General features: G+C 47.2%; 1 protein-coding gene across 6 annotated transcripts in view; it reads left to right on the plus strand.

Moving 5' to 3' along the window:
- The window catches only part of AMPdeam (AMP deaminase), a 138,080-nt gene that overhangs the window by 31,988 nt on the left and 83,727 nt on the right, over nt 1-22,365 (plus strand). The window contains exon 1 of one of the 6 annotated variants that reach the window (XM_055071392.2): nt 12,739-13,438. The exons of the other annotated variants lie outside the window; for them this stretch is intronic. Within the exon in view, the coding sequence (XP_054927367.1) occupies nt 13,399-13,438 (40 nt within the window). The 5' untranslated portion in view covers nt 12,739-13,398. Of the gene's footprint in view, nt 1-12,738; nt 13,439-22,365 lie in introns of those variants that run through there. 6 annotated transcript variants of the gene reach the window in all.

Below are 22,365 nucleotides of genomic sequence, written 5' to 3' on the forward strand. Positions count from 1 at the left end.
CAATAAACTAAACACTTGATCGTAGCTAAGAGCTACCGTCGCTTAGTGAGCTTTGTTGAGAGCACACGCATGCTTTCTTTTTTTTTTTTTTTTTTCTCGCAGCCACAGCAAACATTCCGAAAAAGCAAGAGTAGACATTAATAGCTTTGCCTAGCCCACTCACTGGCCAGCCCTTACGTGTGCTATAACAAAAAACTAAAGCTAAATTTAATACCTAAATCCGGCGTTACCTCACAAAGCGCAGCGCACACTGAAATACGTAGTTGCTAAGTTTTGTGACTGTCCGCCTGAATTTTCTTTGGGGCTACATTGTAGTCCTGTTCTATGTCATGAACACGCGAAAAATATTGCGTACAAGAATACGTCGTGCACTGTTTGTAATGTACTTGAAAAGAAAACCACTCACCTCTTACGATTTTCGAAAGCAGAAACGGAGCAGTGCCGACATGCGCTGACTCGAAGAGCTGCCATCTTGATTACGGCACGGGGCATCAAAACAGTATACCGCAAACAGCGCGTCGTGCGTAGTACATGCAAGAAACTGCCTGTATGGAAGGAAAAAAAGCTCTTAAATTTTGTTTTACATTTTGATGCAGTTACAATAATTTAAAACGGTTACATTTTAGTTTTGACTCGATTTATAGGCTTGAGATGAAGAGCAGGAAACGCCTGTTTTCTTTTTTAACAGATTTCTGTCATATAGAGCATTCACAGAAAATTTATTTTGCGGTACAGAAAATTTATGTAAATTTTCTTTAAATTAACACCTTTTTTTTTACAGTGTAGCTTCATTGTGTACGCGAGTTGTATGTACACCAGTGGTAAGCTTCTGTTTTAATATTGCGCGTCACCTCATCACGCACGCACACATGTACGCAGGCAGTTAAGCCTTTATGCGGAGGTAAGATGGGTCCAGCAGGCGAAAAATGCGCGCGCGCTTAGTTGTAAGTACAGCTTTGTCTCGTCTACTTCTCTTTACTTGTGCTCGCGTTTGTACCCTTATACCATGCACCAGCTCGCCCAGCAAGCCACCCTCTTAAGCCTTTATGCCTTCGCTTTATAAGGATACCCTCGGGAGACCTCGCTTCTGCCCTCCTTTTTATTTTTTTCTCTGAATTCGCTTGCTTCTGAGAAGAGGAGGGTTTTACCATGGCTACAGGTGGATTTAGCCTTGCAAAGGCATGTTCGCAATTCATCCGCGCGTGCTTCACGAGACTGCCTCATGAGACGTTTAACGGTGACAACTATATACACCTATAACGACCTCGTGAATGGCCTCATTTCGCTGCTTTATTTACGCAAGATGTCCTTACTTCTTTTTTTTTTTTTTTTACCTTGCGTGTGCATGCGTGCGCGCCTTCGTGCAGGTGCTTGTGGTTTCGCCATTGTTGACGAGAAGCTAGGTCTTCATCCTTAGCATGTCTCTCTTTTTTATGCCACTCGGCTGTTACTATACATATCTTAAGTTGGCACTTTATTTTTTCCAGTGCGTGCGCGCCTGTATAAATGTAAGTGCAAAAAAATAAAGAACCGAAGCTTTCCTCTTCCGACACCAGTGAGCTGACTACCTCCGTTGTTTATCTTACTTTTCGGTGTCGTATGTACACGCCGAATAGAGGAAATTTCTGTCGTGTTCCTTATATCGGCGCATATCGCCGCGAACTTTGTTACGGCCCTGTAGCAGCTAGTCGCTTTCCGATCAACTTTTTGCTGTTGGTTGAGCATCATGCAGTTGCAGCACAGATATGATTATGTACATAGACAGTTTATCGCGTCTAGTGAATGATTTATACGGATGAAATTGGGTGTGCTGGCAACTACAGCGTTACCCGCTCCTACGCAAACAATAAATTGTCCAATGATCAAAGGATGATAACATGAGGTGATATGAAAAACGCGTTCCGAGAATAAAGCACATTTCCCGTCATTCTTAAGCAGAAAATATAGAAAAAAAATTAGTGAAAACGCAACAAAATGGCACACTCTGCCCTTTCTTCAATTCAACATAAATAAGTCAATCAATTCAGTCGAATAATACAGAATAAATAAATAAACAAACGTATGCATAGCTTTAGTACAGAGATACTGTGTCACTCTCAGTATAAAAATGTTATTAAAGATTTCGGAGCCAATCGCTGTCATGATGCGTTATCCCATGGCCCAAGCAACTTCTCTGTGCTATAACGACGATCATAGAGGGTAATAATTGTTGTCTTCAGAGCCCATATTTACTTTTTACCTTAGGACAGCTTATCAGAACGTGTTCAACGTTCTCCTATGAGCGGCCGCACAAGCAACGAGGTATAGTTGAATAACGTATACGATATGAAAAGCTACATGTATACGCCACCTCCAACCTGATACGATGAATGGGGGAGTCTTTATGTCGCGTCCAGCACCTGCGGAAATTGGAAACTGCAGATGTGTACTGAACTGGCATCAAATCGATGAACTTGTGTTATGCACTTACATAATTGTTTTGTTTTCTATTGCTCGCATCAACCCTCGTGAATTGAGTTAGTGGGACAGAAGCAGAATGGTGTGCATTTCTCGCCATTTTGTCGGCTTCAGCGTTTCCTGCGGTACCTATGTGTCCACTTGTATGCACCAGCTGGCGTTCTTACATTTACTTTCATGCAGGAGTTTAGGAGTGGTTACGCGTCACCGAAATACAAGCGCCTCAAAGAAACAACAAAATTGCAAGCGCTTATGATGCCAGCTGCAGAGCCACCTGCTCTAGTAATGAGAAAGGGTTTGCTAATACTTTTGCAGCTTTACGTACTTGCACGTCTAGGCTCCATAGACGTGTGTATCTGCATCACTTTATTGCATTAATACTTGGCGCGACGCGCTGTAGTGGTTTCGCATTATCAAAAAACTACGCCTGCCTTTCGTATGTTCTGCGCGTCATATCTGAGAGTGCATCCTTGCTCATTGTAGTAAAAAAAAAAAAAATCTCGCTGCTGCAGTATAGTAAAGCCAGCCATAAAAACGGGCTCTTGTGTATGATGCATTAGCCTACCTCGTATATAAATCTTGGATGTAAACGTCACTCAACAGTTACAGCGCCTTGAATGCTAACTAAATCCAGGCATAAATTATATACTGAGCGCAAACATTGCGTCACGAAAAGGGAGGCGTTTATTGTGCATGGCAGGATTTTTGGAAAACGACGCCGGAAATTGTTCATTGCTGTTATGCAGTGACCGAGAAAATACCGCCTCACGAGATAATGTAACAATTCAAGGACAAATAAATTTCGTTGTCTGTGCAAGATTTTAATGAATTGAATTCTGGTGTTTTACGTGCCAGAAGCACGTTTTGATCGCGAGGCACGCCGTAGCGGGGGACTCCGGTTTAATTTTGACCACCAGGGGACCGTTAGCGTGCCCCCAATGCACAGGACACGGGAGTTCTTGCATTTCGCCCCCATCGAAATACGTCCGCCGCGGCCGGAATTTGGTCCCGCGGCTTCGTGCTTAGTAGCGCAACACCATAGCCGCTAAGCCACCGCGGCGGGTTGCAAGATTTAATGCATTTCGGAACCAATAGCTGACGCGAACAGGAGTGTCTCTTCATAAGAAACGCAGTCGTATTATACGCACTTGTCGCGAACCCCCATTTATTATTTTCCTTGAAAACTCGAAACGCAGCACTGCTTCAAGAACTTGTGGAGTTCGTTAAGCAGGGCTTCGTCGTATATCTTCACCTTGGCAGTGCGGGCATTAGTGAGTGGTTCAACGAAAGAAAAGGCGCCTGCGCTGTAAAAAAAAGAAACAAAAAAAGACGAAGAAGAAGAAGCATCGCGGGGTGTCGAGGAAATTCTGGCAAAAGCAGCGTGCCATCCGAATCTTCGCCTGCAGTCGTACGCAGTTGGACGCGTCAAGCCCTCGGTGGCACCGCGGCACGTTTGCCCTAATCGCGCAGAGACGCCTTGCCGGCGCCGTCAGCGCGCCTTCATGTAAATAAGCTGCCCGCTTATCATTACGTGAGCGGCAACGTCCCCGCGCGGACTCCTCTCAGTCGCACGTGCTCCGAGCGCATCTCTCCACCGACGACGTGTTTGCGTGTTATTATTATTTTTTTTTTTGTGCTCGTATATCTTCGCGCAGCTTCGAGCGAGACGCGGTGCCGGGCGGCAGGCCACTTAAAAGAGCTACCCCGTCTCGTCGGCCGGTAGTGAGAAAATCGGTCTCGCCCGTTTTTGTTTTTTTTTCATTTTTTTTTCGTTTTTTTTCTGGCCGCCCAGGTTTCGCAGGATCGAGTGTGCTTCCCTCTCTGCCTGGCTAGCTGGTTATCCCTGGTGTCCGGGCAGCATATGTGGGTAATTACCCGTACAACCACGAAGGGACTACTTCGGTTTATGAAGGATACGGGCTTGGACAAGCGACTGTGACAGTGATGTCACGTACCACACAAGAGTGACAGACTGTAACCAACGATGTGTGTGCCGTGTTATGTGCCCTCTATCTCTTCTCCCCATCTTTCATCCCCCCCATCCCCCTCCCATGTGTAGGGTAGCAAACCGGTTAGGCAAAACTGGTTAACCTCCCTGCCTTCCTTCTCCACTTTTTCCTTCCTTCCTTCCTTACCCGTACAACCAAGCTTCAAGCACGATTTCGCCCTGGTAACGGTGGCTCCGTTCGTATGAGCGTGCTTTTTTTGATGGGCATGTAAGGAGGAATGAGGCAAGTATAGGAGGCAAAAAGAGAGAGAGAAAAAAAACGAGTTTTGTGGGAATCTATAGTGAGACCTTCTAGGACCTTTCTCTCCCCAATCCCCTTCTTCATGCGGAGTATCATAGGGAAGCATACGCCGGCAGAATTCTTTGCATTTCAATAAAAGGCTCCCTTCCTCCCTTTATCTCAAAACGCGCACAGATAAGAGAGCTTCTGAAAGAAGTCCCACATTCTCAACTCCGTTAGTTCAAATTGGAGAAGAGAAACAGAAACATCGTTGACAAAAAAAGCAAAATATGACTAGACAGGACACTGAGTCTTAAATTTCACATATATTTTTCTGATTGTTTCTGCCACATTTGGGCAACTGCCAAACCGTCGCACGTGAAAGCTACGCTGATTCTCGCATCCGTTCTATAAGAAACAAAAAGCTCTGTCAAATGCATGCAGCCGGAATCCTTGGCGCGGTAACACAGTTGTAGAGCCTGCACCACCGTGTAGCTATCCCTTCATTGTCACGTGCTATTGTCCTTAAGTATAGTCAATGCCTCTCTTGTGTGCTTTTCTCTTGTGTTTAAATCCCCTTTGACGCTGCAGGCAAAATGAACATCTAATTATGTCATGTCAATAGAAAGAAAAGTCAGTGGGGTCAGTGGGGATAGTGCGTTACCATACGTCGCACCTCTTTAATGTCACGGAATCCCTGATGTAAACCGCGATATATATATATATATATATATATATATATATATATATATATATATATATATATATATATATATATATATATATATATCATAGAAAACCAACGGACACTGGCACCAAGGAAAACATAGGGGAAATTACTTGTACTTATTGATTGAATTACAGAAATGATAAATGAATGGCATTGAAGGTGGATGAAGAAACAACTTGCCGCAGGTGGGGAACGATCCCGTCTTCGCATTACGCGTGTGATGCTCTACCAATTGAGTTACCGCGGCGCCGTTTTCCCATCCATTTTGTTGGGTATTTATGTTTTACTACTAGAACTAACCCTTGGAGTGTTAGCCAACGCCACCACTTACAAGCCTTGGCGGCGGATGTATAACATCCTTTCTGCCGCAGGCGTGACGAGCTGTCTGGCTTCCACTTCTCCAGAACTATCTCCAATGTCCGTGTCATGTGGACCATTGGCGTGCTACTTGGCCTTGCATCTTAATATGTTGTGTTGAGGTGTCACCATTTGTGTGCTCGTCTTGCACACATTTAATGATTCACCTCATATATATTGCTTCGCTGTTTTACTGTTATTATACTATAGCTGGAGTAACCGAAAGCTTTTTTTTTTTGTTCTTTTTTCTTTTTTTAAGCGTGCTATGCGCCTTAACTTTATTTTCGTAAAACTTCGGAAGCATATACGCTCGGACTGCAAGCGCGATCTCCTCTCCACGTATTATTAGCGTTCCTGGCAGGCTTGTGTCTGTAGTTCTGGCTTTGATATGACGCCGTCCATTAATTTTCACCCGTTCTACGTGTCGGTAGGCACGTATTATCCTTGTTCTTACTTGCGAGGACAGCCATCCATTAGTCATTCATTATATCCGGTGAGGTCGTTAACTGCGAATAGCGATTCCGACAGCCGCGCCGTGGCAGCTGTGCAAGGCCTCGCCTTGCGAATTGCAGATGACTGCCCTCACTGTCGCTGCATCGTCTGGAACGAAGATTGCAGGACGAGTGCGTGCTGTCACGTGTGTGACAAGTGTTAAAGAGTTGCTGGCGCTGTAGCGCAGACAAAACACTCGCGTTATCGCGGTACTACACTTTGTCGAGAGGGAGCTCGTCAATTTGTGTTGTTTTGTTACGTGCTTGGTTATATAAACGAAGCACGACTTGCACCAAGAATGTTTGCGGTTCTCGTTTTGTTACGTGCTAGGCGTTTTGGTTTGCGTATACGCGAAATAGAGCAAAATAGACGGGCTGGCGGCAGGGTCCGTCGTGCTGCTTGTGTGACCGTTACTTTTCATGCTTCGTGTGCGCGAATTTAGATGCCCGCAGGGTTCGTGCGGGTCCTTGAAACCCTTAAAAACCCTTGAATTTGAAAAGATCGTTTTCAAGGCCTTGAAAGTCCTGGAAATTTCGGAGATCCTTGAAAATCCTTGAATTTCCTAAATTATTATTTTTAATAAACTTCCAGTGATTGTATTCGAGAAAATTTTAACCCTCCTGAAGTCTCGCTGCGATCTTGTTAAAAAAAAATTGGAGGACGCTTAAGCTTCGCCTTCAAGAGTGGAACGCGATAGCGTTATCGCACGCCGTTCGCACCGCCTACTCAAACGCGCTACGCCAGCCAAACGTCGCGATCGGCACAGATAGCCGGGCCCCGACGCGCCATGAAGGCGGACGCGATCATGGGGCGAGTGGCGCGCCACGTGTCGGGGCAGCGCCGTACATTGCGAGGAGGGGGTCTTCTGTGTTTGCCGCAAGATGGCTCTGCGTGTGCGCAAAGCGCAGAAGAAATGTAGCGGAAACGTACTTCGCTACTCGTGAAACGGCGACTTCTATAAGTTACATGGCCATAATTACCTATATACACCGCAGTATAACTTTCTACGGCACGTTTCTAAGGCAACACCGCATTCACTAGAGGCGATTTTGTCCCGTTTTGAAGGAACGAGCTCGTGGCTGAGTGGTAGCGTCTCCGTCTCTCACTCCGGAGACCCTGGTTCGATTCCCACCAGCCCATCTTGCGAGATGTTTTTTTTATTTATGAAGTGCCTTCTGGCATTTATCGCTCACGGCCAACGCCGCCGACGCCGACGACACCGGCTTTTCTGCGACACGAGCTCCTTAACGCTGTCGCGTTAAAACGGGAATTCCCAGGCATTTTGAATTGTCTGTTAAAAGTCAGGGAATTCGTGCATCAATCTGGGAAAATTGGATGTCATTTTATTGAAAGGGAACGAAAGTCGCCCTACTGCTGGCTCGAGTAAAAGAGAGGACTCATAACGAATTGTCTTTGACGCCGTGTCGTTGGCTGGAGGAGCCTGTGTACAGCCAACAATCGATTTTCCGGACGCCCGATTTTTGTGAAATGCCCGATAGCGCGGACGGCTTTGCGGCTCCACCACGCGCCCCATAGAGTCAATGTATAAGAACGTCTGTAATTTCAGACGCAAGAACCCTTCGCTGTCCGATTTTCCGGAGTTTTTGCCGCTGCCGCAGGTCCCAAATGGCATCAATCAAAGCCATAACCGCCGTTTTGATCATCTCGCCGCCTCGAGCCAGCGCTCTCGCACGCCGATCCGCTGGCAGCCGTAGCTACCACCGCGGCCACACTAGGCTTCGCAGCTTCGAAGTTCGCTATTAAGGTTCTTGCCGTTCGGTGCCGTGTTTTCCATTGAAAGAATTCACCGCTGTCAGTAATCGCACCAACTCCGCCTCCGTAATCCTCGCGTATGGCTTCGAAGCTTAGAAAGCATGACGCGTTGCATAATGCTGGTTCCCGAAAGGTAGCTGCGCCTTAGCACGTCGATGTTACGCCGTGAAGCGTACGTGAAGTATTGCGGTGAAGCTTAACAAGCGTGGGAAGGGGCAATTGTCCCGGCACACAGTACGTATTCCATAATTATACAAGCGTGCACCCTCCTTGAAAAGGGGGGTGCACGCATGTATAATTATGGCCCTTTGTGTGCTCCTTCAAAATCCACACACAAGACCTTGAAAGTCCTTAAAAACCCTTGAATTTTTGTCATATACACCAGCATGAACCCTGTGCCCAGAGAGACATTGGCAGTGCTCCATCTGTTGAGCTGATAATTCCTCTGACGTCAGAGGTGTCTGTACCCACGCGCGGCGGACTCATGTTTGTACAACAGTATTTCCGATCCAAAGTGGTAGTTTGAAATTATTCAGCGCGTTTCGGCGGTCGCGTGTGGATAGGCATCCAGCTTAAGGTTGTGTGTGTTTATTGGGCTAAGGGCAGGGGGGCATGTAGAGAATGAAGGATTATCGGTATGCATTACCGCCAGGGAGCATGCTTTGTTGCTATCGCGAAGTCGTACAGGCTTCATAGGAGTTTTGAATTTTTGGCTCTCTCTGTATTTACCTCACTGGGCGCTTAAATGCAAAGATGGTGTGCATTTAGGACTCGCATCTGTATCGAGCTTTTCGGCATATGGACCTCGTGTAGGTTTCCAGATAAGCGGTGTCTGAAACAACGATTTCACGTTGACACTTACTTTGTGACGTCGCGCGATGTAGTTCAGTGTAAATGCTCACAAACGGGCGTTAGTTGCTGTAAATGCTCACAAACAGGCGTTCGTTTTTATCCCTACGTAAGTTATGTGCTCTTACTGAAAGGCGGGAGTCTTCTGACCTGTAAAATATGCCTTGTGAGGCCGCAGCGTGCATTCTCCCTTACCATCTTCTTTCTTTCCCTTTTTGCTCTCCCCTTTCCGTACGCTGTCGTTTGGGCGTGTCGGCGGTGCCCTCGGTCGGACGAACACACGGTCTGGTCAAACCATTACCGGGCCCATGCATTAGCCAGCCAGCCTGCATTGAAGTAATTGTAGCGCAAAGAAACATGAACAAAGAAGAGGACAGGACACCACGAGCGTCCAAGTGTCGCTGCACTTGGGCGGCCCGCTTTGTGCGTGCTGCAAGGACAGACGACACCGCGCTTCCTATCTTTATTTTTTTTTTCTCCGTCTTTTCCTCTCTTTGTGCCCACACTGCATTCCTGGGAACCAATGACTATGTTGCGCCTTCAAAGACTGAGTGACAGCGCCCACACGTGCAGGCAGTTCTGCATTGTTCATTATTTCCTTCGTTTATTTTTCTTTCATGCCCCTTTAGCTTCGCCAATGCAGGGTAGCCAACCGGCGATTTCTCCTGGTTAACCTTTGCTTTTATTTCTATCTTCTAGGAAGCAATCGTTGTCGTCGCCCGTTTTACGTCTTCTCGAAACGTGAGCGTCGTTTCTATCGGAACAAATTCAAAGTGTGCGAAACTTACAGGTACGCAACAACTGCTTGATAACGTTGGTGAAGCCCACCTTCAGGAAAACAATAAAAATTAAGTCACGCGCACTCATGGATGCACACATGCCTACGATACCTAGGGGTATGTCGGCGTGACAGGCTATTGTAGATATATCCCTTTCGCTTCAACGCCACCTATAGAAATGCAATCCATTTGCACGACAGGCCGTAATACCACATTTAGTGGACCGGTAGACCGCCCTCCGCCGTACAGCCAAAGGGGACAGAAATTCCAAACGGTGCTTAGTAGCCGCTGCTGAACCTCAGCTGGGTCTCCGATCGTGGCGCTGAATGCATTTGTCTGGACTCGGTAGCTTTTTTTTGTTTTGTTTTTGTTTATGCGCCAGCACTGGCCATATACCACTGGCGGTGGCGTCGACCAGCTCTCTCAAGTGTAGGGAAGAAAGAGTTGGATGTTGGAAGGAGTTGAAATTTGCGCAGAAAAGAGTGATAGCTGACCAGGCAGCAGTCATGGCGTTTTTGCTTTTCGCACATAATGCAGGCTGCACAATGGAAAATCGATATGATTGTGCGATGTGGCGGCTGGAAGCGCGAAGACATTGGGCTGTGGTATTAATTTTTGAAAGAGAAGGAAATAAAATTAATTGGCTGACATATATCTGGCAGCCGATGGTTTTAACAGTGACGAGTTAGTGGACTGTTTGGAACCGATTGACGGTTTTGAGTCCAACCCACGGTCATAGTTTCAATGGACAGTTTCAAGGCGATAATTAAGCGGCTCATGCCCCCGAAAGAACGCGGCGTGCGGTGCAGAAAGTCATGTGAGCTCGCCTCGCGCAGACGCGCGCTCGTGCCACTACTCTCGCGTTCGCCTTCTTCCAGAGCTAGCTCCGACGCCGCTCATTATACAAAAGAAAAAAAAAAGGCACGTTAAGATAGAGTTAGTTCAGGCACTCGAACTCACGACCTTCGGTGGGAGTCGAACCCTCGAGCTTATGTGGGAGTCGAACCCACGACCTTTGGTGTTAAGGGGAATTAAGACACAGGTAATATGTAGTTAATTGATGCACTCGAACTCACGACCTTTGGTGTTAATGAAGGTACAGATAATTAAGTTTTCTTCAATTAAGGCACTCAAACTCACGACCTTTAGTGCGAGAAAACAAGTAATAACAAGTAACAGCGCATTCGAATGAGAATGTCAAGTGATTTAATGTCTCTTGAGCGCGCAGGCTTTCGCCTTCACCCGTTTTGACGTATGGTAAAGTGACTGAATTTTCAGTTTAGCCTGCTTAGCGGAATAGCGGGATCAAAATGCGGATGCGCACAACACTAAACGACCCATACCGTTTAGCGTACGTATGCTATTCAGATTTAACGATACCGCCTTTGCGTGACTTGCGTAGTCTACGCAAGGCAATATGCCGGCCGCTGTGAACTGAATTTGGCGTTGTTTTTGTAGAATTCACTTTGTTCGTCGCAGTGACTATGTAAACGGCCTTCGTTTAGTCTCAGGCCGCTTCGACGACCGAGTATTATGGATAACCTTGCGGAGTTTTCGAGATCACTTCTTGTTTTGAACGCGTCTAAGCCTAACGAGAGGAATGCATGGATGGATGGATGCATAGAGTTTCCTACAAGAATTACTAGAGGGAACTCTGGCGCTAGTGTCTACGGGAGCTGCAATGGGAGCGGTTGTCTCAGCATGGGAATTATGGGAAGTACATGGATTTGCCTAAACTTCGTCCTTTTTGGCTTCAAACGGCTTTGTGACTTTGTAAACTCGTCATTTTCAACAGTGTATTGCGTAATAAATAATTAAATAAACATCATTAAAATTGCCCGACGGCAGGATTCGAACGCAGGGACTCTAGCACAGAAGCCTGATATTGAAACCATTAAGCCACGGACGCACGTATCGACAAGCGAATGAAACGCCCTTATGAATTTATTTTGTAACGCTACTTCCCTTAACCACGCTAACGTTAAACTAAAACTGTCCAATAGCTGCTATTAGGGGTTTTCGAAAACAGCTGGCCCGTATACAAGGTAATCATTTTCAAGTTTTATGGATTTTTTTAAAAATATACTGGGGCAGATAGCATAATCCTTGTCCTTGAGCTGGATTATTCGAAGAGCCGGACATTAGTAGCAGGAGAAATCACAACTCATATTCAACTACTCAACAAAAATGGCTGAATAACTTGATTACGGCACATATTGTAATTTAAGAATTGTAGACGGCGAGCTTGCAAGACGTATCCAGTTGAAATGAACTTCCAGGGCGGTACCGGTTTCGATATATTATTTCCCAAAGTGTCGAACTAAACGCGTGGGCGTGCCAGTTACTTTTGCACCTCAATGCATAAAAGAGCGTTCGTTAAAGAAAATAATGAGTGGTACAGTGCATTTTTAGGCAAGTTTGATGGTGCAAATCTCCAAACTAGCGTCATTCTGGAAAATCATTTTTATTGGATACGCCTTGCAAGATCACCGGCTACTATTCGTAAATTGCAATATGTGCCGTAAAGTAATTGATTCAAAATATAATTAGTGGACTTTTGCAAGTTAGTTAAATACCTGTTTCGATTTCTCGCGCAAGTCATGTCCGCCTCTCTGAATAATCCAGCTCAAGGACTAGAATTACGTTATCTGCAACGGACTATTTTTAAAAATTCCAGAAAACTTACAAGTGATTACCCTGTATACTTAGCGGACGCTATATTGGCTTCGTACACAAAACATCTGAAACGAGGTTTAGCGATATGCGCTTGCCAGGTCCCACTGACGCCATCTCTTTAGATACGCTAAGCCGCTTGCGTAGATGCGCAAAGAGCGGAGTAGGTTCCGTTTATTGTATTTCGACTGCTGTAAACATCGGAGTCCATGCGAAGTTTAACAGTCCGACAACAGTGGAACAATTGCACGAGGCGCGCCTGCGTTGCTGCTTGGCGCGCGGATGACCGTCGTGCGCGGCGGACCGCCCCGAGACGGCGAAGCGCACGTGAGGGCCAAAGAAAGCGGAACGGCGAAGGCAGGGCGTCGCTGGCTGCCTGTCTGCCCGCTTGCTTTTCTTTCGCGCGCGTAGCCGCAGAAGCAACAAACGAAGCCGTCGTCGGCGTACTACGTCGGTCGGGAGGGCGACATCGCGTCTGTGTCCTTCTGCAAGGCGGGAACGGCGCACGGGCTTCGGTGACGCATCGCACACCGGCTTGCGCGTCTGGCTTCGCCGTGCCGAGCCCCCCCTTCCCTCTCTCCACACTGTCTCTTCTGAACGCTCCCTCGCCAGCAGCACTCCAGTTCTGCCGGGGCTTCCGCACAGGACGTTCGGCGGTGCGACGGTCGTTCTCGTGTTCCGCACACGCTCCTCCGGTGGTAGTGTAGAGGCGTGCAAGTGGCGCGCCGGTATCCTCCTCGTTTAAATATTTTGCTTGCGCTGCTCCCTCGCGTCCAGTGGCACTCCGGTTCTTGTGCGGCTGTGAGCGTCTGCTGTGTACCGTTTCGTTTTTGCACCGTGTACATTTACCGCGCACCTGTTGCGAGTGTGAGGAGGGCGAAGCGGCCGGACAGGGAGGCCCGTTGATAGAAGAAACCAAGAACGCTGGCAGCAGGAATCGATCCGTGTGTCTTGCCTGCTGCCCTGCCTCTGCATCTCGTCTGCGGCCCACGTGGGTTCCGGGCAGCGCACCGTTCGGCGCCCGAAAGCCGTGATTGGCAGTTGTCGCGCGCTCGTCACGATGCCTCATAAGGAAAAAGAACAGCAAGCCAACGGCGAGGGTGGGTGCCTTAATTTTATTTTTTTCTTTCTCTATCACGCGCTTTCTTATTTCTTCGCCCGTATCTTCGTTTTTCTCTACGACCAGATTTCGTTAATATCGCGCACGTAGACCAAATCGCGGCTTGAAGATGTCTACGCGACATAAGTGCTTTAGTCCCCCGTCAATCTTATTTCGTGTCAGTATCTTATATACTCCGCAGTGTATATCTGATATTTTTTAGCAAACGTAGAAATGGTTATCGTGAAGAAAGAGGGTATAAATAAAGATTGCTATGGAAGAAGAGAGAAAGAATGTACACGCTAAGGAAAAATGGACTAGAAGCGCCCTAGGAACTACTTCCTGCAAACGAAAATGAGGCGCGCTTGCTCTAACAGAGAAATAAACAGAAGCATGTTTTAAAGATGCTTCGTGGAGAAACGAATATGTATACGGGCCGGAAAAATATTTAAAAAAGGCATATCGCGCGAGGTCAGTTTGTTTAACGCCAAAAGGAAAAATAATATTCACGAAGCACGATATGCATCAAAACGAACCCGTTTCGTTGGTTTCGTTGTACGTGTAGAGAGCCTACTGTGTAACCTTAATGCACGCGTCGCACTTTCTTTTTTTGGACAGCGTGCGTGGCCGGTGGTGGTCGCACGCATTTATTTTCACGGATTTCCACCCCTTCTCGACTATTTTAGTTACTAGTGGATGTGGCAAGAGTAGTCTTGGCACTTCCGCTTTCTCCGCGAATTCGTTGCGCCCTCTGTGTGTGATGGTTTTATTCTACCTTCGGCTTGCCATCTTGCGACGTTCGCAAGAGCAGCTCTTCAACGCAGTCGCTGGGGTCTCGAAACGGTGGCAGCGAACTGCTCGTTAACTAGCTCGAAGGACAATTCTGTTAATCATAATCAGCTTATTGTGTGCCGAGTACAGGATGCAGGCCTGTCCCAGCGACCTGAATTTACTCTTGTGTTGGCATACCTTCAGCCAGTACCTGCAAACTTAAATTGCTGGTCTTATCACACCGCCTAGTTCACTGCGTTCACCTTCATTTGGCACCCGTTCTGTTGACCTAACAGACCACCGATCATCTGTTTTAGGCAGTACGTGACCTACCAAATTCCACTCGTTTCCTCTCTAACCCATACCACCGTCTTTTCCATTCCATCGCTCACTGTGGAGTCCTTAGCGCCCTCCAGGGCATCTTTGTTATCCTCAAAGCTTCTTCCCCTTAGGTCCAAAATGAAATTTCGTATAAGGGACGCGTCAAGTTTCCGTCTGAAGCTTTCTAATATATGTAGCACCCCTAAATAATCATCAATTCTGAGAAAAAAAACGCAAACATTAAGCGTGCAGAGAATGTCGGCTTCGCGCAGTCGTGAAGTGTATTGACATTCTACATTTGTGTTTTTCGTGCTTTCGTTGCTGCGTTGACGTCTGTGGACGTCAACTTCGTTGCAGTGAGAAACAGCGCTGGTGTAAGTACGGCAAGCACATCTGGGAAACCTGCTTTCGTCGTTGGTTGTCACTCGATGACGGCTCCAACCTAGGTTTATGACTGCAATTAAGACCACGGTTTTTGGACGTACCGTCACACCAAAACGGCGACATATGCGTGTCTGTAGCCGTGTCGGTGACAGTCGCGACGACAACTTAATGTGCCTCCCTGACAGGGAAAGACTTGCTGCGATGCGAAATATCTGCAATTGCCGCACGAACATCTGTCGCTACGACAGCGTAACTGAAGGTTGCGCGCTAAAATTACGACAAACTTGTACTGATGGGGAGAAACACACGACACGGAGAGCTACTAACAACAGTTCCTTGTTATTGCTTCATTTTCATATTATTCGGGCAATTACATGGTTATCCCGCAAAGCAAGACAAAAGGAGGACGTAATCCTCCTGACTGAGGCATTTGTCTCGCTGAAACAGCAGAAGTAGCAGTTTTTATGTTACAAAGAAGCATAAGTATCATAACTAATACAACACTCTGTAAAATTATTACATGGGCTTCATGTTTTCATGGCTTCATAGGCTTCATGGTTTAGCAGTCTCGGAAGAGAAAAGCAGCTTACGATAGGTAGCGAAGCACTAGAAGTGGTAAGGGAATACATCTACTTAGGGCAGGTAGTGACCGCGGATCCGGATCACGAGACTGAAATAATCAGAAGAATAATAATGGGCTGGGGTGCGTTTGGCAGGCATTCTCAGATCATGAACAGCAGGTTGCCATTATCCCTCAAGAGAAAAGTGTATAACAGCTGTGTATTACCAGTACTCACGTATGGGGCAGAAACCTGGAGGCTTACAAAAAGGGTTCTACTTAAATTGAGGACGACGCAACGAGCTACGGAAAGAAGAATGATGGGTGTAACGTTAAGAAATAAGAGCAGATTGGGTGAGGGAACAAACGCGAGTTAATTACATCTTAGTTGAAATCAAGAAAAAGAAATGGGCATGGGCAGGACATGTAAGGAGGAGGGAAGATAACCGGTGGTCTTTAAGGGTTACGGACTGGATTCCAAGGGAAGGAAAGCGTAGCAGGGGGTGGCAGAAAGTTAGGTGGGCGGATGAGATTAAGAAGTTTGCAGGGACAACATGGCCACAATTAGTACATGACCGGGGTAGTTGGAGAAGTAGGGAAGAGGCCTTTGTCCTGCAGTGGGCGTAACCAGGCTGATGATGATGCTTATTATTATTTGTGGGCCTGCTGATGTCATCACTTATATCATTTACGGCATCGATTTTACTAACCTCTTTTTCACTTAGTGGAATGAGAGGTGTGCTGGTTAATGTGCCTTGAAAAGCGGTTGGGATGACATGTGCTTCGTTTATTTAGAGAGGAAGTCCCGGGATCAAATCCCGCCCGCGGCGGCCCCATTTCGATGGAGGCAAAATGCGAAAGCGCCCGTGTCCCGTGCATTTGGGGGCACGTTAAAGATCCCCAGGTGGTCGAAATTTTCGGAGTCCCCCATGGCGTGCCTCTAATCGAATCGTGGTTTTGGCGTAATTCTGGGGTTTTGTAAAACCCCAGAGTTAATTTTTTTTATTTATTTAGAGAGAGACCGAGAGAGGAAAGGCAGGGAGCTTAACCAGATGCGAGTTTCCGGTTTTTTACCCTGTACTGGGGCGGGAGAAATAGTGGTTGGCCTTTTATTTGTTCTCTGGGCCTGTATACAATCTCCGCACTATTCAAAATTGGTTTGCACTTGCATCTCGTGCAGTGTACAGCCGAAATAACCTTCTGCTTCTAGCAGCCAGTGGTCGTAGCGGTTTCCGCGTCGTTCTTCACTCAACATATATATATATATTTTAAAGCATGCTGTCTTAGCTATGTCCAACCTAGGCTATTGCCAAGCTTTCGTTAACTATAGGTAGTTGCTGAAAAGGGTTCAGGAAAGTCTGCTGCGACTGAATCTTTTTTACGTGGCGTCTGGTAAGAAAGCCACCAATGTTGCTATGCTAATTCGCCTGGACTGGTGAACATAATAGCGTGTTCATACGAGGAGAACGAGGACGCCGTTTCTAGCCACATCTATTCCGTTGTCTTATTTTTGACTCCCTGTATCGCGTTATAAGACTGTTAAAATCTGCCGCGTTACTAAACACACAACACATTCACTGAAGAACGCGTTGTCTGGACGGTGTTTGTCCATGAGGAGATAAATTTTCGAAGTCATTCAAGACTGCTATATGACAAGTGCTAACAACCGCCAAGACCAACCCACGAAAAGCGAAAAAGAGTCGAATCGAGGGAGAAAGATAAGGGAGAACGTGGCCAGACAGGCAGAGCTCTCGCGCTTTTTCTTCGTACACTGGTTGATAAACGTTTTATGTCCAAGGGAATCGCGTAGTGGTTGCGCCATTCGGTCGTGGTGTGGCTGCGAAGAATTACGCCCTCGGCTGCGTGGGTGGGCTGCTCACTTGTGCGCGCAGTGATCGTTATCACCGCAATCCTTCCGCGGTGTTTACTGCATCCCTGGACGTCTTCGGAGAACGACGCGGAATGGAAAAAAACGCGGCGCCCGACGGGAACCGAAGGCTGGCGGCCGTAGTTGTCTCGACTGGATGCGTCTGCATACAGCTTCCCTCGCAAGCAATATCACTTATTGGTTCTTGCCGTACACTAGAGGTGCAACTGGGCGATAATAACCACCGTAATGGAGCGCCCCTGATTTTATTTTGCCACCCGAGGTCTCCTATATATAGTGCGTCCGAAGTCGCAGTGCATGCAGGAACGTGTTTTACGGCGTTCGGTGGTAGTATTGTCCGTGCCGAAGGCGCCAGCGTTAGTGGGAGCCGGATACACCGACCGCAATTTCGCCCATGAGGTAAAGACGACGGTGACCACAGCCTGCATGCACTGCGCCTTCAAAAAATAGATTGACGCAATCCATATCTTACCAATTTGACTGCGTCAGTTTTGCCTCTACAAAACCCATTAAAAGTGGATGTAGACGACAGTTGATTACAAATATTACGGAATGAGTCATAAACTGTCTGCAAGCAACGAAATTGTAGCTTTCTATATACTTTGTGAACTGTACCGAGTTTCCGTCCTTTCTTTCCTTTTTTTTTTTTTTTTTAACACTGCGAAACTGATGTTTCTATCTCTGCGTGACTTTGGAAGCCTCCGCTGCTTGTGAATTCAGTGCGAGAACGCCGCCACCAATGATGCAGCCAAAACGACAGGCTCTACGCTTCGCATGCCCAGGCTATATATATATATATATATATATATATATATATATATATATTAACGAGAAGAAAGGGGGTTAACCGAGGGGCCCGATTTTTATTAGTCATATCATAAGAAGCCAACAAACATTGACACCAAGGACAACACAGGGGAAATTACTTGTGCTTAATAAATGAAATGAAGAAATGATAAATTAATGGAAATTAAAGTGGATGAAGAAACAGCTTGCCGCAGGTGGGCACCGAACCCACAGCCTTCGCATTTCGCGTGCGATGCTCTACCAATTGAGCTACCGCGGCGCTGTTTCCCCATCCACTTTCTTTGGTATTTATGTGTCCTAGCAGAACCCTGGGAGTGTTAGCCAGCGCCACCACTCACTGACCTTGCGGCAGACGTGGAACGTCTTTTTTGCCGCAGGCGTCACGAGACCGTGATCTTTTTGGGTGAAGGCAACTGGTCAATAAACCCACATATGCTACCTGAAGGCATCAATGTTACCGGATTGGATATATATATATGCCATAACGTTAGTCTTTTTTATCTTTTTTGAATGTGATATTTATTTATTTATTTATTTCCAAGGCATCCGACGCCTGCTATATATCGCGAGGACTGTTGTCTCGCTTTCTGGCAAGCCTTATATTTCGCACTCTTGTGCGCATATCTTTTCATGCAGAATGACGTAAAATTGATAACGACGCCTCGGAGCGCAGGAGTTCAATGTGTGGCAGTGCGCCGGGGCTTTGCGCTCGTGGTGTGCCATGACTGGCGAAGACGAAGCGTTGCTTGTAAGAAACGCCTGCGGGTTCGGCGACCGCGAGTACTCAAGTGTTTCTGCTGTGAAAAGGCGGCCCTGTATTTAGCATGAGCAGCGCAATCAAGCTGCATTTGTTAGTATCGCACGCTTCACGCACGCTAAAGCTATAAACTTCCCGTTCGTAGACGGCACGTCGATAGTGTAATGGGCCGAAGAGAGCTGCGTATTTTTGTGCGCGTCCCTGGTCGTCTGCGCGCCGTACCGGCGCCGACCTTACGGTGTCCCTAATGTTTCCCATTCTCTCTCCCCCCTCTTCCGCTTCCTCTTGCTCATCTATAAAGGGAACACGCTTCTATATAAATACCAAAGCATAGTGCCAAGAAAGATATACCGGAGGCGCACCTATATACTCATAAGGGCGCGGAGCACGACGCTTAGGTAGTAGTTCCTGTTTTCTCTCTTGGAAGTTATCTCTTTCCCTCATTCCCCCCGCTCTCTTCTTTCCTGATTTCATGCCTGAGCCGGTGCTTCCTCGTCACCGTTGCCATGGGTTACGTGCAGCTCGACTAGCTTGTTTGCGCCGTTTTACGAAGAGACGTACTCGTGCATTGTGTGCGCAGCTACCTTCGTTTTGTGTGTGTGTGTGTGTGTGTGTGTGTGTGTGTGTGTGTGTGTGTGTGTGTGTGTGTGTGTGTGCGTGTGTGTGTGTGTGTGTGTGTGTGTGTGTGTGTGTGTGTGTGTGTGTGTGTGTGTGTGTGTGTGTGTAACAATCGTATTATGTTATTATTATTCGTAACTGGATGGTTCTGCGGCCTGGCAGGCATGGTTTCAGTTTCACTATCTGCAGCAGATGTGCGTTGCCGTCGCCAACAAATACGTGTGCTGTGGCACCAGTTGAACGTCTGTCGAAAGACCGTCGAGAGTTTCAACGCTTTGTGAAAGCGTTGCATGGGACAGACATCAGTCGCTGAGCTCCGTCGGTCTCTTGGATACAAACAGTTAAAGCTGCTGATCAGGCCTCGTGCGTCGTAGTTAAAAGCCTTTGGTTGGTTCACTGTTCCCGGCATTGCCGTTAGAAGCTCCACTTTTGCAATTACGAATGTCGCTCTTCTCGTAGAACTCCAGCTTAGGCAGTCGATGGAGTCGCGAATTTGACGCTTATAAGGCCTCTCGGTTCTGCGTCCCGTTTGAAGCCAGTTATATTCCTTTAGGAGGCGTATACAGCTTGTGCGCAAGAAGACACGCCGTAATACAGTTTGAACCTTGTCTGTGAAGGTAGACTTACACGACTGCCCGAATAGCTTGCTTATTTTGTGGATTCAGAGTGACGCGACTCAGCTGTCTCTTATCGGCGGCGTCCTTTTGCGCGTAGCGATTCAAAACTTTGAGCTACGCCACGCTCTTTGTATTGCGTGGCTGATTAGGCGATTTGGCCCGCCGTGTTGACTTGAATTAGGGAGGTAGTACATTATTTTTTATTTCACCACAAAAGTGCAGCTATATAGACCGTCGTTTCTCGACGGGAATTCCGGCATTCCTTTGAGTCTGTTTTTTTTTTTTTTTTTTTTTTTTTAACGTGACATAAAGGAAGAACAATCGCACGCACTCGCTACCTGCACGCTGTTCTTTTACGCCCCGCTTCCCTCTTGTGCGGTGATCTGTCTCTGCCACGAAGTTTCTCTCCACAGTGATGAACACGACCCGAGCGGCGTTGCACACTAGCCGCGCGCCAACGCGCCTTGTCCCATCCTCCTCAGTAAGAATTGCACGCACTGTTTCTATTCCTGCGAAGTCAACGCCGCGTCGTCACCATGGCGACTGGCGTTGTGGCCGTGACTTCTGGAGGACGCGACACCTTGTCGTACCAACTGGGCTCGCTCCAGCGTCGGGATTCCAGGTAAACCTGCGTCTTTCGAGGGCTGGAAGGCATTCGAAGACGCAAAGGCGCTTGGGAAGCGCTTTGCGCCCCAAGTCGAAGGTTGCTGTCTCGGGGATGTAATCAACTTCGCGTCGTTAAGACGAACCCTTCCTTGGATCCTTCCCAAACGAGCGGCTGCTCGGTATAGCGAGAGCGCCTTCCGGCTCCACTCCCCAGAACTTGGCTGCTGCTTCGCGTGCTGCAGCATTGCACTCGCGTCTGATTTCCCTTGATTGCTTGGCTCCCCTGCATTGCTCACCCTGCGAAGGACGCCGCCGGTCTCGCGAGTGCGCTTTTAATACATTGTGCGCCTCTAGGTTAGCCTCTAACGTTACTGTAGTTGGTTCTAGTAGCGTTGATAAGACGCTTCATGCGACGCTGCTCCTAACTAGACGATCCCCCAATTCGAGCGCAGCGCCGCCCCTCGGTCTCAGTAGTCGCTGCGCTGCAGTAACGCTCCTCGTCCGTTCCCGCTACGAGGTCCCCGCTTGAGAAAGGCCCTTCACTTCAGTTTCGTCTATTATACGATCAATATATTATATATACAATGTTTGTGGATTGGTGACCTCCTATTGGGAGCATTGATCTCCTATTGGGAACTCGAGGCGTGGCACTGCTTTCCACTATACGTTTTTTTGTTTTGTTTTTTTTACCGTAAACCGTACACAGTTCTTTTTTTTAAATATCGCCTGTGGCAAATAGCTTAATTGCAGCTTTTGAGCTGAATTACACGAAGCGGCGGGCGTTACACGCACGAGCAATCGAAATGCGTGATCAAATAATTAACAAGAAATCAATACTTAACTTTTAAATAATTACGGCACGTATAGCAATTTACGAATTGTAGCCGGTGAGCTCCCATGGCATAACCACTTGGAACACATTCTAAGGATCGCACGGGTTTCGAGATATGCGCCGTGATACCTGCGGTATAAATGCAATATTGTCCTGCTTACTTTTTAATGCGAAATCATTATATGTCCCATTACGCGAAAATACGTTGTAGTCGGCGGCGTGACCGACTGATGGTACCAAAAATGGCCGACAGCGTAAACAGTAAAAACGCATAAAATAATGTTCGGATTGACGCTAAATTTCAAAGGGGAGTCCCTTTAAACAAAGTAAATCGGTGGCTTTGAAAAGAAATTTTGCTGAATTGCGTCTGGACGGGAATCGAACCCGGACCTCCGGGGTGCGTGACGATCGCGCTTGCCCTATGCCATGGGGCCAAGCCTTGCCACGAATTTTTTCGAGGTGGCACTATTGGGCCGGCGTTCCTTGGCGCAAGTTGTACTCCCGTGAGCAAAAGTACGGACCACAGGGTCGCCGAAAAAATATAATTTCTTCGTAATTAACACGCATAAGCGGAAACTGACGAGTAAACTAGAAGATTTGTAATGCCAAGTTTGGACTGCAGTCTGATTTCTAGTTGCGTTCACAGACAGAAGAGAAAATGAGTTTTATCGTGCAATTCCTGGTCCGTATACTTTTGCTCACGGGTGTACGTATGTGTGCCTCGAGCTCTGAGTTGCATGCGTGTGTGCGACGCTAAAGATAAAGTGG

The sequence above is a fragment of the Dermacentor andersoni genome, chromosome 5, assembly GCF_023375885.2.
Source record: "Dermacentor andersoni chromosome 5, qqDerAnde1_hic_scaffold, whole genome shotgun sequence".
NCBI lineage: Eukaryota > Metazoa > Arthropoda > Arachnida > Ixodida > Ixodidae > Dermacentor > Dermacentor andersoni.